This window comes from Falco punctatus (assembly GCF_963210335.1).
Source record: "Falco punctatus genome assembly, chromosome: Z".
In the NCBI taxonomy this organism is placed as follows: Eukaryota; Metazoa; Chordata; class Aves; order Falconiformes; family Falconidae; genus Falco; species Falco punctatus.
In genome coordinates, this window is record NC_137586.1 from 49,552,199 (window position 1) to 49,570,994 (window position 18,796).

The 18,796-nt window shown below is 41.8% G+C and overlaps 1 protein-coding gene across 1 annotated transcript; it reads left to right on the forward strand.

Annotated features, from left to right (window-relative positions):
* Positions 1 to 5,021: 5,021 nt before the first annotated feature.
* On the forward strand, positions 5,022 to 9,344 carry HINT1 (histidine triad nucleotide binding protein 1). Its single transcript, XM_080373183.1, has 3 exons — positions 5,022 to 5,183; positions 8,140 to 8,244; positions 9,009 to 9,344. Exons 1-3 carry the CDS (start codon positions 5,073 to 5,075, stop codon positions 9,171 to 9,173), a joined length of 381 nt encoding a protein of 126 aa, XP_080229309.1. The 5' UTR covers positions 5,022 to 5,072; the 3' UTR covers positions 9,174 to 9,344.
* Positions 9,345 to 18,796: the final 9,452 nt, after the last annotated feature.

The window sequence follows — 18,796 nt, forward strand, 5'->3', positions numbered from 1 at the left end:
CACCCTGCCAGGCGGGATCGCCGCGCCGCAGCGCTGCTGGCGAGCTGTGCCGGTGTTTTGCTGACAGACTGGATACCAAGCGAAAATGAATTCCAAATCAAATATAAGAATAAGTGCAGTTTATTATATTACACTATAATATATGGAAATAGCATGCAATATGATAAAAGGAAACAGTACCACTTACGCACAATAGGGTAAGAGAGCAATAGGAGTGAAGCATCAAATCGTAACTGGAAAGCATTACAGAGACTAAGAAACATCACCAATTACCACCTTAACATCACCCAGGCCCACACTTTGGCTAGGAACCCCTACTGCCGCCAGTGCCAGGAGTCTCTCGGTAACTGGGAAAATTCCTACATGGTGCATCCACCTAGGTGAGCTGGCCCAGTCCCTGAGTTTGCCTGCCTTTATACTCCATGAAAAACAAAAATAATCTACATACGTTGCATATGTAAGTTCACACATATCAGCAACATTGGCCAGCCACCCAAGTGTGGTAGTTACTGTCACCATACAGCTGCACGCAGTATTATAGTCTGGAGGTTCCCGCTCGTATCTTGCTTGTTCAGGGAGCTCAGGACAAACACTACCTGCTCATAAAGTTGTCCTTGAGCTCCCTGAGCTCCCTGTCCCAAGTTAAACAATTCCTAATTAAAGACAAAGACTTTTCCATGAAGCAGTCATCAATTTAATAAATTGTCACCACAGCATGGCATAAAAACTGATGCATCTTGCCCATTTTCTTCTGAAGGAAAATCTCGCTGTTTCAAAGAAGTAATGGGAAAGCCATCTATTTGTGCCCAATGCATTATTTTACACTGCTGCTGGCTGCTTTCCAGGAGTGCTTTATTGCATTTAAGCTCTTAATTCCTTATTTTTTTTAAGTGCTGATACTGAGGTAATCAAGGATTACTTATCAGAACTGATCTTTCACATTTTGTTTGAACATCTTTTCTGTTACAGAGAATATTTTGATTAGAGCTAAAAAACAACTACAAAATTGAGACAGTCACTTTATTTTTACCCCTTCTAAGGCTGGTAGACATGAATCCAGCCTAACTTTGGGAAAAAAAAACCAGACATGGTCCTTTAGGTGACCTAGGGAGAAATTACAGGTTTTGACACCAGAATCGCCTTTGATGGCAGATGCCAGGGACCTAAGTGCACTAACACGCCTTAATGGCCTGACCAGCCCATGGCCCAGGACCCCATGTCAACCCCCCCAACCTGCAATGCTGCACCAGGGACAGTCTCCAGCCCTGCCATGGCCTGAAGGGAGACCTGGCCTGCACGTGACGGAGATTGCAACCAAAGGTTCACAGGATTCTGCAATACATAAGGACATGGGAGGCTTCATCCTCTAAATTTCTCTACTCTGTTATGGATTACCACAAAATAATCACCACTAGCAAGTGTACCTATGGTTAATAAAGCAAATATGTATCTATCTCAAGCTATTGCAAATTACTATCAGTGATCAATAATAGCAGCAAACAATTGTACAGCAACAATCAACATTACAGTATCAACCAGTAACAGCAACAATACTATTGCAGGTTACTACAAACTTACCATTAGTGAAGCAACTTATTAACAATACAAGAGCAGATAAATTACGATGAACTACTTGTTTGGCTATATAATATCAGCATCAAGTGAATCAGATTTCAGAAGGGGCCAAACCATCCCAGAGCGGAGGACACACCAATCCCAGAGGACCATCCAGAGACGGGAGGACAGATCGAGCCAAACCCCACAGTGGTCTCAGCAGGAGAACATGAAATAAGTCTCACTTCAAAGATGATCCATGGCACAGCATCTGGAGTCAGCCAGACATCCCTTGTGGGAGTCCAAGATCTCACAGAAAGTCTGTGCAGAGAATTCAGCCTGTTTAGGAAAGGAGATGGGATGTTGTCAGACAGGCTCAATTCTGGAAAAAAATTAAGTCACTGAGGCATAAAAGGGCATAGGACACCACCACTGTGAGCAGCCAATGGGTGCTGTTAATTTCTGTTTTCTGCCTAGAACAGCCAAGAAATAACAATGTCTGCTGTTCTTTCAGACCAATTTTTATTTTGCCAGACTGTTTTCCTGCTCTTGCAGTTAGAACAGCCAATGGCAGTTAGGAATTCTTACTTTCTCAGGGTATTTTCCTCTTTTCACCTTTTCAGATGAAAAGTTCTGTTGCAGTTCCTTGTTCCTGCACTTACTGATGGTATCTCAGGATATCTCCAGTTTGTAGGTACCCAGCTGTACTTAAAAAAGCCCAGCTATACTTTTTCTCAAGGATGCTTCTGGTTCCCAGGCTGGCAGGTATTTTCTCTGCTGGTGTTTTTCAACCGGTATTTTCTTCTGTTCAGTCATTTTCCCTTTCTAACCAAGTCACCTTTTTGGCTGTTCACATTGAGCTCCCCACAGCCCTGCCTTGCCTTGCCCACAGCCTGACTGACCAGCCCAGACTCAGCGTGGCCATCCCACAGCTGTATCTGGTACTTTAAAACTCAATTGCCATTTTCTAGAAAACCAAACAAACAAACTTATACTTAGTAACACACCATCCAGCACTAGCTAAAGGCAGCATAAGGATTTTAAATGTAATCATTTACTGCTTCTGCCTCTACCTTCAATATATAGCCTATGTCATTGTTTCATTGCAATTATGTGCAAAGCTAACTGAAGTCTGGGAACACTAAACTATTACTAAATATTTTTAATATTTCATGTTTCCTTAATGCACTTATTTTAGGCTATGTACCTCATAAAGAAACTTGATCCTTGGCAGAGGAAATGATCCTTATTCATAGATCTATTTTATTGCGGCTGTGAATGAATGAATTAAATCGGTTGAAAAGGCCTTGTTATATTCAAAATAATATAATACTTGCCATTTACATGGTGTGACAAAAATATATATTGAAGTCAAATATATGAAAAAAAAATGCTTTTACCTTTTCAGAGAAACTTCTTAAATTGTCTCTTTATGTTTTCTTTTAACATAGAGATATGTTATCTAGACTAACTCCACAGCAACCCATGGAACTACTTGAAGTACACAAACATGTACAAATGGATCCTGAATATGTACTTTTATGTTAAATTGTTTCTGAGTCTGTCTAGCTAGTAGTATCAACTCTTCAACTCTTTCACAAAATATGTTTAATTCCTGAGAAAACAGGAGAATAAAGTAATCCGTATCTTTGCTTTATAATCACAGTTAGACATAAATTCTTTGCTATATGTTATATATATATATATACATCATTATTATTTGAAGCACCAATTCCATCCTTGCTTCAGCCAGATGTAGACATGTAGATGTCAAATACTTGCATACACTACCATCAAGTAAGGAACATGCTTCATCAGAGCTTTGTTTAGGGTATCTCAAGATACATAATTTCAGAGTTATTACCAGATATGTATGACAAATTCTGCTCTTCTGTAACAAGTTCAGGTAACCAAATATGGAACCATTTTGGGTTTAAACCACTTAGCAGTATTCCCTGCCTCCCTCCAGAATTATCTTTCCCATGAGATTTTTGTCATAAGCCAAATATATATAAATGTCTACATTAAAATGTTCCTAGACAAAGCTTGAGGGAAATTGGGGTCAATGTATTTTAACTGTGACATTTAGAAAATGAAGCCTCATTGTTACTTCTTTGGGTTTTGTTTTGGTTTTCTGCTTTTTCATTTATCTTGAATAGTGAATACTGTACCACTTATCTAAAGGACGACACACCTATGTTTAGTTAAAAGTCAGGAAATGTCCAAGGACCCTTATTGCCACATGATGGATGTACAGACTGCTAAGTCCTTGGGTTGATTATCTTTAGAAGGGACATTTTGTCTTAGATTCCTGTTGTACATGCAACATGGTGAAGATGGAGGCTTTAAACTTGGCCGCTAAGGAATAGAGTCTGCGTAGAGAGAACTCCTCAAGGACATTGCGCAGGCACGAGGTATGTAAATGAATTCCCAGAATTGTAATGAATATGTAAACAATTTCTTGGAAAACTAATGAATAGGTATGAGCAGCTTGTATAAAGGGGGGACTGAAAAGTCCCCTCGGTGTGCATGACTTTGGTGGAGCGATCCCCCATGCACCCAGCGCTGCCGAATAAAGATAACCTCTGCTCGCTTGCATATTGCTGACTGATTCTTCAAATCACTCTCATTTCATGACTGGTGTCACACATAGGAAAAAAACCCAACACATTTATGACTAGATATGTATATTTGTAATACAGTGTTGCCCTCAGGGAATGTTGCCTGGTCACGTTGATTGATCCATTTTATAGTTAGGAAATTACTTATGTGTAGAAGGGCTGATACATTAAACAGCCCGTAATTTCCCTCTCTGGAAGAGCCTAACCTCGATCAAGGGGTTGTGTATTTGTGTATTTTATGACTTTACTCCCCCAGGTTTGGGGGCAGTGCTGATGTTTATAAAGACCCCTGCCTAGTGACAGCCCAAGCCCTATCTTGATGGGCCCCTGCGGTTCCAAAAGGCCTTGACACTGGTGCAGTCTGTCTGTCATGTGCTGTGCCAGAGGCCACATAGCTGCCAACTTGCAGCCCCCAGCCAAGGCAGTAGGGCCGCCAGGACAGTATTCACAGCAGCTTGTGTTATACGGAACAGCTAAGGCAACCCTGCCAGAAGCAGTCATTTGGCTACCAAGAAGTCACGCTGATATTTGCCTTGGATTTGATGCGGCAATATATAGCATTTCTGGCTGCAACAGTCCCTCCTGAGAACCCGCCATTAGCTACATCAGCACAGCATACCGCAGCGCCCCACCAGCACTGTTAATCCCTGCGGGGATCACGGCACCGCAGCGCCCATCGCGGCCCTCCGCGCCGGCCTGAACCACAGCACACCGGGTCAGCGAGGTCGCGACAGATGAGTGGGCGGGGACAAACGAAAAAGACAGGGAAAAAATACCAATCGCGAGGTGGGCACTGCCGGGCGTGTCCTGTGGACCCAATGAGCGCCTGAGGGGGCGTGGCCGCGGGAGGAAGAGCGGGGGGTGACGGGAGGCGAGCGGCGCGCGCGGACGGCCGCCATGGCTGATGAGATCAGCAAGGCGCAGGCTGCCCGCCCCGGAGGCGACACCATCTTCGGGAAGATCATCCGCAAGGAGATCCCCGCCAACATCATCTATGAGGACGAGCAGGTGCGGGCGGCGTGCGGCCGCCCCCTGCCCGCAGCTGTCTCCAGCCCGCAGCTGCCCGGGGCGAGGGTGCCGTTGAGGTGGTCGGGAGTGGGGCTGGCGGGACGGACGGGGCCTCCCCGCTACCGGCTGCGGCCTCCCTGGCGTCCGTCTCCTCCGGTGCGCGGCGCGGCGGGCGCCGGGGCGGGTACAGGGCGGCGGGTGCTGCCCGGCCGGCCTCGGCCTCAGCGTCGTTGTGTCACCGGCTAGCGGGTGGAGGAGGGCCTCTGGCGTTCGGCGTGTCGCAGCGGTGCGGCGTGGTCGCCCGTCCAGACTTCATTGCCGAGGGATGGGGGCTCTCGCCTCTGGTGTGGGAGGGCAGTCGTGAACCATTAGATTAGCCACCCGCAGGGAGGTCTCCATGTGGATTCCGGGCATGTATGGCTAAACAGTGCACCATAATTATGTGCTTTTGCACGTCAGAAATGCAGGTCTTAAATGTTCCTCTCGAGCATTATGGAGGTGATACAGCTGTGCCTGCTAGGCTTTGGTTATGAACCTCTGAGAGGGATTTTTAAAGCAAAAAATTAGAGTTCCAGCTTTTTCTGCTCTTCACAAAAGTAATCTTGCAGGCTGCCAAAACCGGTTTCTGTGGTGAGGTGAGACTGGTAGCGTTCAGTGATGTTGGTGCACCACAGCATGCTAGGAGCTAAGTGAAATGGTTTAGCTTATGAAAAAATGCAGCTCCTGTTTCCAAGATGTAAGCTAAAGTAGTATTCAGTATAAGCCTTTTTTTTGGTGTAATTGAAATACTGAACATTAACAGGGGCTTTTGCTTTTGAAATAGGATTATCTGCAGTGTAGAATACAGACTAAAGATGGTGTTTGTCTGATTTGTCTGCTTAAAAATTAGGCGTAGCTTGGAGCAGTGTTTTCTTAATATAGAAATGTTGCAGCTGCCGTCTGCTTTCAGGAATCTTAGGAATTTTCACCGCTTTCCAAATAATCATACTTACGTCACTGCTCTGTATTTATGTGAGCGTGTGCATCCTTTCTTTACTAGGGTCAAGGCTACAAGAGCTTTTTCCTCAGCTCTAAGGGCTACAGCAATGTAACCGGAGCACTGCACTTGGTTGAGAATCAGACCATTGACTTTGAGTGACTTAAGAACATGCAACCTACTCTGACTGCGTTAGTTCACAGTATTTTCTAGGAGACTAGTTACCTGCAGTATCTCAGTTGATTTTTACCGTAAACTTTGAAGAAATGTAGAACTGCTTTTAGAGTTTAGTTGACTACAGTGGATGATCGTTTAATTAATTTTGTTGACTCTATGAAGGTGGTCTTTGAAGTGACTGGAAATGTTACAAGGAGAAATGTGAGGAGGGCTTTTAATCATTAATGGACTTGCAGAGAAAAGGAGATACTGAAAAGTACAAGGTCTTTGGAATTAAGTCTTATCGACCTTGTTCTAGTTGAATCTAAACTTCCTGAAGTTAAGGTTGTTTTACTATATAGTCATGGGCTTTCTGTGGCTGTGCTTTTGTTCAATACTACTTCTCCTCTCTGCCCCATAGAAAAATGTTTGCTACCAGTTTCTGCTCCCGTTTGCATTCTGCATTTATTTGGACCACACAGAATAGAGAAACTGTTTACAAAATGGTCAACTGAAAGCAAGACTTAATTGGCTGCAAATTGGTTTTTATTCATCCATTCTTTGCTTACCGCCGTTATCTGGGAGAAACAAGCAGTTCATCAGAGATCGCAAACTGGACGTTACCTTCTTTGAAATAGGCCGGATTGGAGGAGTACAAGATAAGACATTGCTAGTGTGTGTAAAGTTCCGGCTTTTCACTACCTTTACTTTTGACAAAGGCCTCGGTTGTTCTCAGTAGAATTAAAAAGCAGTATATTCGCATAGAAAAATGACTTTATTGACTCACAAGTTACTGAAAGCGTCTAGGAAATACATTCTTCAACATATGTAAGGTATATGTTTATAAGTACATACTCTTTGTGACGTAACTCAGCCAGTAACTACCAGATGTTTTGTTGTTAAATGTGATGGGTAAGTCAGAGATGCCCTTTGGTTAGCAATGGCAGAGTGCATGCTCAGCGTGGGCATCTGCAGATTGTGGTGGTTGCAGTAGCAAGTCCTGGTTTGTGGTTGGCCATTTGCAGGAAGAGGCATAGCTTCCTTTTCTCTTCCTTTGTCTTCTATTTCCCTCATTTATTCAAAGTGCCTGATTTGAGATTTATTTAATGTAGTTAGGTGCTGCATACAGTTTCTCATTGATAATAATTTTGGTACTTGCATAAAATTAGTTGGGAGTCAACTACTTAGTGCAGGTAGGTGTTCATATTTCAGAAGTGATGCTTGTTTGAGAATGTCTGAAGTAGAGCCAGCTGTAATACATTATTTTGAAATAATCTTGTTCTGAAATACTTGGTGCTAATGAGAATGGAAATGTAATTCGGCCTCAATTGCATAACTTCATGTTCTTTGAAGTTGCCTTGTTATCTTTGACCAAAGCAACTTCCAGACGTAACTGAAGATGATTAGCAACTGTTTGCTATTTGATTTGTTAAAAAAGTGTTAATAAAAAAGTGAAATAAGCATAAATGTACATTTTATAGACACGTGTTGCATCAGCTCTCTTAGTTGTTATGCATATGTGGAAAAAGTAATCATGAACCAAATTGCATATTAACTTGCTGAGAAGGCTGTAGCTTTTAAATAATATGTAACACAGAATAATCATTGTTTTTTTTATACCAGCAGGTCTTGGTAAGTAGGTGTTTTCTGTTTAGAAATTAAAGAAATTGGAATAATATGTCACTCAAGAAAAATAAGCATCTCTGTTTATGTTTGGGGTATCTAATAATCTGCTTAAGTATGTGTTGAGGGGCATATTGATTTGCTTAAACTCTTGCCTTTCTCTGAAGTAAATTATGTTTTAATTGTTTGCTCTTCCTCCAGTGCCTTGCGTTCCATGATATTTCACCCCAAGCTCCAACACATTTCCTAGTGATTCCTAAGAAGCCAATTGTGAGGTTATCTGAAGCAGAAGATTCTGATGAATCTGTAAGTACTCTAAAAGCTTTCTGTACACCAAACTGTACCTCTAATCATAATTTACTAGATTCTCCCCCTCTTCCTCTTGACATTTCAAAGTGGCAAAGTAGTTTTCCGATACTATAATCCTTTTCCTGTAGCTCAGAATGGGAGTGGAGTTAAGGTTTTCCAGCAAAGGTAGTGATATAAAGCAAAATGTAACTGCAGTGCAGAACGCATTGTTACTTTGCAGTACAGTCTTCATGCTTGTTTTCATGGTTTACAGCAGTAATACTTATTCTAATCCGGGCTTGGGGGTTTTTGGTGGGTCAGAGATGAAGAAAGTGAAGGTTAGCTGAGAGGTACTAGGTTATTTCATTTGTAACTTTAAGCATCAGGTTCAAAGATACTTTATTTTATCATGTAAAGGTTTAAGAAAAAGTTTCTTTCCTACCAGAATGATGTCTGAAGAAGTAACAGGGCATTAACAAAGAGAAATTTAGCTTCTCTGACACTTTTGTAGTTTCTTACTCTCTAGCTTGAAAAAAATCTATAGCTTCCCCTCCCGCCCCTCCCCCCCCCCCCCCCCCAGTATTATGTATAGTCAATATAATTTTCTTGGAAAGTGTCAGTTGCAGGCAGACAAAAATTTGAAGAGCAGTGACTGAATTTCTAAGAATTAGCTTACTGCTGGCTTATCTGAATGGTTTTCTGCTCTCATTCCTTCCCTTCCTGCCCTTTCCCCTTTTTTGTGTTTTCTGTTTTGTTTTTTGTTTTTTTCTTTTCACCTCCAGCTTCTTGGGCATTTAATGATTGTTGGCAAGAAGTGTGCTGCTAACCTGGGCCTGACCAATGGATTCCGGATGGTTGTGAATGAAGGGCCTGAGGGTGGGCAGTCTGTCTATCACGTACATCTCCATGTTCTGGGTGGTCGTCAGTTGGGCTGGCCTCCTGGCTAAGATTTTTACACCACAGGAGTTAACTGCATGCATTCAAATTACCACCAAATAGATGTAAGATGTCCATCAATCTAGCCACTATTAATGTTGGGTTTTTTTGAATGTGTGTCTATGAAGGGTAATAAACACTCTGAACAACATTTCGCACAATAAAGATTTAGCATGCAGGAATTGTCTCTGTCTGGTGTGCCTTACTAATGAAAACAATTCTGCACATTAAAATGGTGTTCTCCAGAGTTTAAGTATGTAGTGTGTTTCAGTCTGCTGTTAATTATCTTCTGTGGATAGTGATTTGCTGAGGCATTTTAAACCTGAAGAGGCAGCTGCTTAGCAGTCTTTCATGTCTTTTGGGAAGAAAACTTATAAGCTTTTTGAATGTGATATGTAAATATTCATAAAGCTGGTAGGCTGCTGCTAAAACTTTTTCCAGAAGTGTTTTAAGTGAAGTTCTGAATGTGTTGTGCAAACGTTGTGTCAATATAGTGCAGTGTGTTGGAAGCGTACAGCTCCTGATGGAGTCCTCTGTCAGTGGCTGCATTACAAGGCCCCATCTTTCTGAGAGAAGAGATAGAACAATAGGCTTAATGGCATCTGTGGTAGTTTCACAGAACACTGGTATATTTACTTCTACATTGCCATTTTGATGGAATTGAAGACTTGAAATTACTGAACTGTGGCTGTAGGGCCTTGTAAGGTGCTCAAGGCATTTCATCTTGGCCTATAAGCAGCATGATGTAATACGTATACATTTTAGATTCCAGATTTTATTGGGCAGACTTCGTCCTTCAGTGACTAGTAGTTTCTTTATGTTGCTGTATACGGTTGTTTATGCAACACATGTCATCAAATCTCCAAGACAATGAATTTTCCTCAAGTTAGGGTTACAGATGTGTCTGCCAGTGTAAATGTAAAGCAACTGTTTTTTCTGTTAAAATTGAGAAGTCTCAGCTAATCAGTTTTTATGATGGAAGATACTTGGAAGTCTTTAGGCCAATGCCTGAAGAAAAACAGGTTATTTGTGTGCACCAGAGGAGCTTAGAGAAGAAATGTGGGGGTTGCAATTTCTATTCAGATAAAAACTTGGGCATTTGGTGAAGACACTTGAATTCATTTAACTTGAAAGTATTTTATAAGTCTGTCAGAAGGTTCTGAACCTTTTACCCTAAGACATGACTTCAACTGGAAAAGCTAACGCTTCTGAAGGCGGCTGGTCACTGAGTTTGGAATAAAAAGGTGGCCTTGTAGTGATAACATGACAGCTGTCCTGGGTGGCCTGCACAGAATTGAAGAAGAAAACCACCCAAGCCTCAGAGGTACAGCATCCCTGAGTAGACAGCTGAATGTGTATCACAAGAATGAGGTAGCACTAGCAGGTACAGCGGGGCTACAATAAAGGTTTATGGCTGGGAAATGTGCTATTAGAACAAGTTCATGAAAGGCACTTCAGGATATTGAGATTACCCATTGGCACCCAATGTGGCAGAGAGCATGTGATGTGTATACTACCACTCTTCTGATTTCTTTTCTCCCTGTGTGTATGCTTTATACCAACACTGCCATTTGTGAATTAAAGCTTGACTGGTGAAGTTAATTGCATCACTGCTGAACCCTGTATGAAAGTAACGTGGTAAAGCTTTTGTTGTTTTACTTGGAATCTGACTTGCAGATGTACATGTTCCAGGAAGGTAAGAAGACTTCCCAGTGAGGGGGGAACTATGGAATTTTTGTAAGGGTATCCACGAGGTGAGCTTGCTAACCAGTTAATTGTGGTTCAGTTTCAGATTACTTCTGCAGTACCTTGAAAACCATGAGAGGAGAAGTAGTACTGAGCTTAAGACACCTGTCAGACAATGGTGAACCCAATGTGGGGAAAAATATAATTGAAGGAAAACTTTTCCCAGATTTGTGGCTCTTGGGAGATCACTGAACCTTCAGGAAATGGGAGAACTGGATATTAGTTGCCCTCTTCTACTCTTCTAGCTCTTAAGAGCACTGTCAGTTGCTAAAAGGTGGACTTCAGGCTCCCTGCCATCAATTTCCTTCTGCTTGAGTTGCAGTCTGTTACTGTACAGCTGCTCTGTCCTATAGTTTCTAAGACCAGTGACAAAGTGAGGTATGTTAGCTGCATCACGGGGAGATGGCAAACTTCATCTTAGATATAAAAAAACCTCAGGGAGATGGATATGGGAAAGTAGGGCTATCCTATGTAGCCCTTCAACTCTACGTTACTGATAGATCTGAGACACCAACTGGAAGATGTCTTAGTCAATTCTATTTGACCAAGTAATCAAAGGTAGGTAGATGACAAAAGCCTGTAAGCAACCCAAGGACTTCACCTTTATTTAATCTTCATGGGCAGAAGGTGGAAATGATTTGCCTGAAGTAGATGGAAACTGCAATGCTCTAGTGTTTGTGTCTGCCTAACTGAATGATTGAGCTAGACAACATCTGTTGTGTCTCTAAACTCCCTGATGTATCTGGAAGATGTTCCTGCTTTGCAGAGGTAGGGATGGTGTGGGGAGTATGTTGGGAAGCAATAAGGGGAATTTTGAAGAAACTAGGTAAGGCTTATAAATTCAGGAAGACTGGATTGTTACTCTTAAGTTTTAGTGGCCTCGGGATTATGTCTTGCGAATAGTACCACTGATACTCAACTTGGACAACAAATGGATATTAAACAATAATCCACTGAGAAAGCATGGAAAATTACTGCTAGAGAAATGTTACGGATCCTGTATTTATTTATTTATTTAATTTTTGAGGATTTAAAAAGCAGTAATGAAGAGGTATGTACAATTCAGTATTTTAATTTGGATCAGAACTGTTCTTTTAAAGTGAGTTTGGCTGTGTTTTTGGTGTTGTCTTGGGCTGTGTGGATTGGATTCTTCTTGAATGAGCTGGAAGATGCATGCCAGGACAGACCAAATTACTCCAGCCACAAATAGGCATTTGGTCTGTGTGTCCAAAGTAGAGCTTGACCAAAATGCTGAAACGTGTGTAGTATGGCTGCATTAGGATTCTCACATTAACTTTACAGATGGACTCCTACTGATCTGTACTGCTTACTAATGTTTTTCTAGTAAAGGTACATCCACAGTGATGGCAATTGAGGGTATGAAAAAAAGGCAAAGCTTACACAGAAGGTACGGTATGAAACTGGGAAGACTGTGGACTGAGAAGGACTCGGGTTTTATGAAGGAATTGCACATAGAGGATGAGCTTTGTCTAAGAATACTTCACTGTCCTCAGCACAGTTGAAAAATGCAAAGAGTAAACTGACTACTTAAAAGGATGTCTCCAGCAACATGGAATACTTGAGCATTCAAGACAGTGAAATGTTATGCAATGTTTGTTTTTGTTTGGCTTAAAGTAATGGTTACTCTTAACAAGAGCATGGCTGTGTTCAAACCCTCTGTGTATTTAGGTTCTGTTTGTATCTGCTGCATGTTCCTTAAGAATTAAACGAGGTAAAAAGCTTGATATCTTCAGGAATGATTAACAAGGATGCGTTTGAAAGAGACATGGAAGACTTTGAAGGGTCCACTTTTTAAAAAAGTGTATATGAAATTCTGACCATCCTGTGCAAGGGCTGTGTCAATACAGTGCAAGGTCAGGTGCCAATTAGTCTTCTATAACTGAGATTTCAGTAACAGAGGAGACTCACAGCTGGAGCTGTACTCCAGAACAGTTTGGTATTTTTATTTTGTTGTAATGGTAGTTGTGTGTTGTCATTTAACACCAGCAACGAAGTATGATGCAGCTCCTTGTGTGTGTACACACAGATACCACCCACACTCACCCTCTTGTGGGATGGGGGAGGAGAATCAGAAAAAGGTAAAACCCACAGTTTGAGTTAAGAACAGTTTAATAAAGTAAATAATAATAATAATGATAACAGTAATAATAATTGTAGTGAAGAGGGAAGGGAGAGAAATGGATAAAATCCAAGGAGGGCAAAAAAATGCGAAAGACCCAAGTGATACACAATACAATTGCTTGCCAACTGCTGACTGATGCCCAGCCAGTTCCTGAGCAGCACTTGGCAGCTTCTGGCCACCCCCCCAGTTTATACACTGAGCATGACATTCTGTGGCATGGAATATCCGTTTGGCTAGTTCAGGTTAGCTGTCCTGGCTGTGCTCCCTCCTGGCTTCTTTGCACCTCCTCAGTGGTAGAGCATGGGAGACTTGAAAAGTCTTTGAGTTTTCAAGTGCTAGGTGCCCATCTCTGTGAAATATCCCAGTGCAAGCCAAGGGAGGCTTAGTGCCTCGATTTGCGTCAGCTCATCCACCTCTCTGTAGCGTTTCCATAATGCAGGGGTGTGTGTGTGTATGTCTGTCCAATAAGCTGTGGCGACAAATAGCATCACAGCACTTGTGTAGGTCTTCCTTTCTGTAGTCTGTTGATTAGAATGCATTCAACGATTAGGTTGAAAATTACACTGCTTTTTATTGATAGTGTGCCGCCTTTTTTCTTTACAATAATTTCTGCAAAAGGATTTAACTTGATTTAATTTTTAGTCCAAAGCCTTTACCCCATAAATTACATATCCCATAAATTGGATCTTAGCTTAGTGAGGACACTTGGTTTTATGCTGGATACAATAAATTGGCTCATTGCTGCCTTTTTTGTAGTTACAAACCCCTCATTTGATTCTTACTGTTGTGGGTTTTTTACTGTTTAACAGCTCAGCAGTATCCACAAAATAGCTTCTGATTTTATTCACAGTAGAGCAGACAACATGCATTTGCTTTTCCAGCTGTGACATAGTTTTGGATCAAAAGATGCGTATTAAGTGGGAGGCATGGTACAATTCTTCACCCTGAGGCACCTCTGTGGATTACATCTCTGCCTCTGTGGAGACTCTGGTTATCATTAAGTCATAGGCTAGCCTAGGGCCTTCCTCTGTTATTTCTGTGCAAACAGAACAATTTCAGCTTTGTGGCCAGACAAGATGTGTCATGACTATAGTCCAGTGATGAGGACGCCTGTTTATATCCAGTGAAACTTATCGTGGAGAATTGTGGAAAACACTGTCATCCTGGTCCCAGAAGAGATGCTGCACACCAGTGTGAGGGTCAGGCTGATGTGGTGATTTTGCAGAGGAACCTGGGAACAACAAGAGTGTAGAATTATATTTGTGTACACGCTTAGCCTCTTTCAAAAATTGTGGATAAAAGCAGAGCTTTCTGGAGATAACCTGGTAAAACAAATGGGTTCCTTGCACGTTTAAGCACTTTCAGTGTAAGGATGGTTTATTTTGGACATTGGTAAGCTATGTATCTGTATTATCTTTGGTATCGTTATCTTCAGAGTTGAATGAAAGGCCATGTGTGTTACAGAAACCATCTGCATAATTTGAAGAATGTCGTATCTGTTGCAGGGACATTATGAAACTAAGACCTTCACGTGGGTATGTTTACCTTTGTAAGAGGTTTTGGTTTGGGCTGTATTGATGACTAGTAGTAGCACTTCATCAGTATATTAGGAAAGTGATTTCCTGAGTTCATCCCATGTATTACTGCGGGGAAGGAGAAAGTGTGTAGCAGAGCAATAACCCTCATCTTCAGAAGAATGGACTTCAGCTTCTTGGGTGAGCTTGCAGGTGAGAACCCATGGGAGGCAGCTGTGGGGAGTAAAGAGGCCCTAGACAGCTTTTTGATTGTCAAGAACAGCCTCCTTTAGGCATAGGGGCTGCACGTCCTGAAGTTCACAGAATGTGGGTTGTGGCTGGAAATCCATGTGGCTGGACAGGGAGCTCTGGCTGGACTGAAGTGCAGAAAGCACTTGTGCATAGGTGGAAGTGGGGATGGTTTCATGGAAGAAATAAATGTTGCTCAGGTGGAGTAGAAGAGCCAAGCTTAGCTGGAACAGAAATTTGTGGTGGGTGAGGAGGGAAAAAAGAAGGGCTGTTACAGCTGCCTGAGCAACAAGAGTGGACTAAAATGTGTAGGCTTGCTGAAGAACAAGGTGGTAGGCCTAATGACAAAGGAAGTAGAAGAGGCTGAGTTACTCAACAGCTTTTTTTGCTCTTTACTGGCAAGGTCTGCTGTCAGGTTTAGTTCTGTGTGCCTGGAGGCCAGGGTAAGGGAAGATTGAGTTAGGGACTTCTGAAGCAATCTAGACATACACAGATGTTGATGGGCCTGAGTGGGATGTACGGCTGAGGGAACTAGTCAGTGTCATTGGGAAGCCTTTCTGTGGTATTTGAAAGGGCATGAGGACTGGGTGATCACAGCTATCCTGAAGGAAGATATGGTGGGTTTGAGCAACTTCAAGCCAGGCAGCCTAATCAATGTCTCCGGGAAGATCATGGAGGCAGTTTTCCTGGAAGCCATTCCCAGGTGCCCATCAGGATAAGGTGATGGGTAACAGCAAGCACAGAATTACCTAGGCAAGTCGTGCCTGACCAATCTGATTGCCCTGTATAATGGTGTGATTACAGTGAGGGTGTGGGGCCGGCAAAACTTTTGACATAGCCTCTTTTTATCTGAAATGGAGAAACACACACGGGATTGGCAGACTACCAGGTAAGTGGAAAACTGGCTGGACCGGTGGGCTCAAAATGTAGGGGTTTAAATAGTGGCATGGCGTTCCTCAGGGGTTCATGTTAAGGGTGCTAAACATTTAATGTCTTTATCAGTCACATAGAAAATGGGATGGAGTATACCCTTGGGAAGTGCACAGGTGACACCATATTGGGCAGGGGAATGACTGATAAACTGGAGGTCGGGGCTGGTATTCAGAGGCACATCAAAAGGTTGTAGAAGTGGACTGATGGGGACCTTTTGAAGCTCAGCGGAGTCGGGTGCAGAGTCCTGTGCTTGGAAGAGACCAGCCTCAGGCAACAGGTACACTGGGGGCTGGCTGGCTAGAAAGCTGCCTTGCGAAGCAGGGTCTGGGAATTTTGGTGGACAAGTTGAACAAAAATCAATGGCATGCCTTTGCAGCAATGAAGGCCAAGCCCACCCTGGGTAGCATTGGCAGCAGCTTAATTGAGGGAATTTATTAATTTTGGGGTCACCAGTACAAGGAAGATGCAGACATGCTAGTAGTAGTAGGCCACTGAGAAGGGCTGGAGCCCACAATATACAAAAAGAATCTGAGAACTGGGTTCTGTTTTGAAGAAGGAGTGGCTTGGAGGGGGCTTTCTGTTTTCAGCTATCTAATGGGTGGTTGTAGAGAAGACAGACCTCTGGAGGTGCAGAAGGAAAAGGTGAGAAGCAATGGGCTGATGTTGCAGCAGGAGAAATTCTGAACAGGTATTAGTGAAAAAATTGTCACAGTGAGGAAAAGCAAATGCTGGAGCAGGTTGTTGAGAGGCTGTGGCATCTTCATCCTTGGAGATGCTCAAAGCTTGACTAGACAAGGTCCTGAGCAATGTGGATTTGACTTCAAAGTTGGTTGTCATCTGAGCTGGAAAGTGGACTAGACAGTCTTCAAAGGTCCCTTCCAACATTGCTCTGTGGTTCCATTAACAGCAGCATAAACATCTTCAAAGAAAGTGCAAAATGAAGTGATGGAAACAACAAGAAAGTCACAAGGCAAAAAAGCAAAAAGCCCAAATTGCTGAACTCAAAAAACGTGAGAGAAGAGTTGGTGCATTTGAAATCCTGTAATACTGAAAGTATGAATTTGCATTTGTAAGACTTTGTATATTTGTGTAGAAATTATGACATATCTTACTCTTTGTTTTGAGAGTGGCAGAAAAGCCATATTAAGCTGCTCATTGTTAACCACCATTAATTAGAAATCACTGGCTGGAAACTGTTAATCAGAATGTGGAACACATTTCTTTCAAACACCAAAGTAAAAGAAATGGAACAAAAGAGAATCAGAGCTGTTATGAACAGACTGAATTTTCAGCCCTGAAAAATGCGTGATTGGTTCTTGCTTTACAGAATATAAATGGTAAGAGAAGTGTGGATGATGTCCTCTGCCCCCCTTTTATCCCCTGGTGGACTACAACTGTCTTAGGGTGTTGGTCAGCCACTTTTAATCCTTGTGTAAACTCAAGACAGATGCGCAATTTTCAACCCTGTTACATGGAAATGAGCTTGCTTCCATTTTCTCAGCTGATAGACCTTGATATGTGAAAATGTTGACACTAATAATGTTCATGGGCTCAGATAAATTAGTGATGGTGACTGAAAAAACAAAACCCAAACCTAAAATGGTGCAACATGTAGTATACCTAAAGTTTTAATTTTATAGGAGAGTGTTTATAGAGGAAGTTTAATTCTGAGACTTGTGTGAGCTGGTGCCTGTCTCAGATGGTTGCCTGGTTTAAAATTATGTGTAAAATGTACATGTGTTACTTAAGAAGTAAAGCAGAATGTAATGTATATGAGTTCTTGTTTGCCTTTATACAGTAGTGTCTGGACTTTCAACTGCTGCACAGCAGTCCCACCTGTTTAGATAGCAAGAGGCCAGTACTGCGCTGCTGCCAGATTGCCTGCATTGAAGAGAACCTCAACGTTCCTGCTGCCAAGTCAGGTCAAATTTTCTGGCTGACATGAGAAGCAGATCTTGAAGGAAAAGCTTTTAGTCAGATTTATATGTTTGATTTTTGAGATGTTCTACTTGGTGTTCTCATTTGTTGTGTTTTTTTCAGCCTCTCATTTTATATAGCTGCACATATTTCAACATTATGACTTATCAAAATGGTATTTTTTTTTAATTGGAAAAAATGAGTGAATGGCTACATGGAGTTAAGAGGGTAGAGTCTTACATAGTTTTGTTTCTTCTATAATAAACTTCCACAAAATGTGCATGATGAGATGTCAGTATGTATACTTAATTTGACTGTTAAAAGATACAAAGCAGATTAATTTGATGTTATATTAATGATAAGCTGTCTGGGATTGGTTACAGCTGATCAAAAAGCTGTTCTATTGGTATTGGAGTCTGAAACTCCAACCCCCAAACTTCAGGTTGAACCTTAGTCCTCTTGTGTTGTCTTAAATCTAGACTTTAGAAAAGCTAGCTCCTATTTTACTTATGTTTAGGAAAAAGTGGAAACAAAGGTGTACATGTGATGTAAATATACTTGCCAATATTGTAAATCATGCTACAAAGACATACAAAGTTAATTTGATTAGTTGGTATTGTGATGTAATCAAACATTAAAAAGTACTATTTCCTCTGTCACCTGTATTTTTCTGTCTTTTGAAGTTCTGATTCAGGAGACCACATAGTTTACCTGCATTAAGGAGTTAAAAACTGATAATATTTGGTGGGTGCAGGTGTTTAAAACTTTTTTCGCTGTCCTGAAGGAACTGACCTGTGGCAGTTCCTTGGCTACTCCAGACACTGGTGGCCAGCTGTTAAAATTCATCCTCTTTTGTTCCCCCTAAAAAATAAGTTATTGTTGGCTACCGCTACATTTTTCTAACTCATTGTGATCAATCTGAACTTTCTTGCAGTTCCCATTTTGAAAAAAAATTTGGGATAGATTAAAAGTAATTTTAAATCAACCTTTCCTGAGGGAATATTTTATTAGTTCATAGAATCACAGAATCATTTAGGTTGGAAAAGACCTTTGAGATCAAGAGCAACTGTTAACCCAGGACTGCCAAATCCATCACTAAACCCTGTCCCTTAGCACCGCACCTATGAGTTTG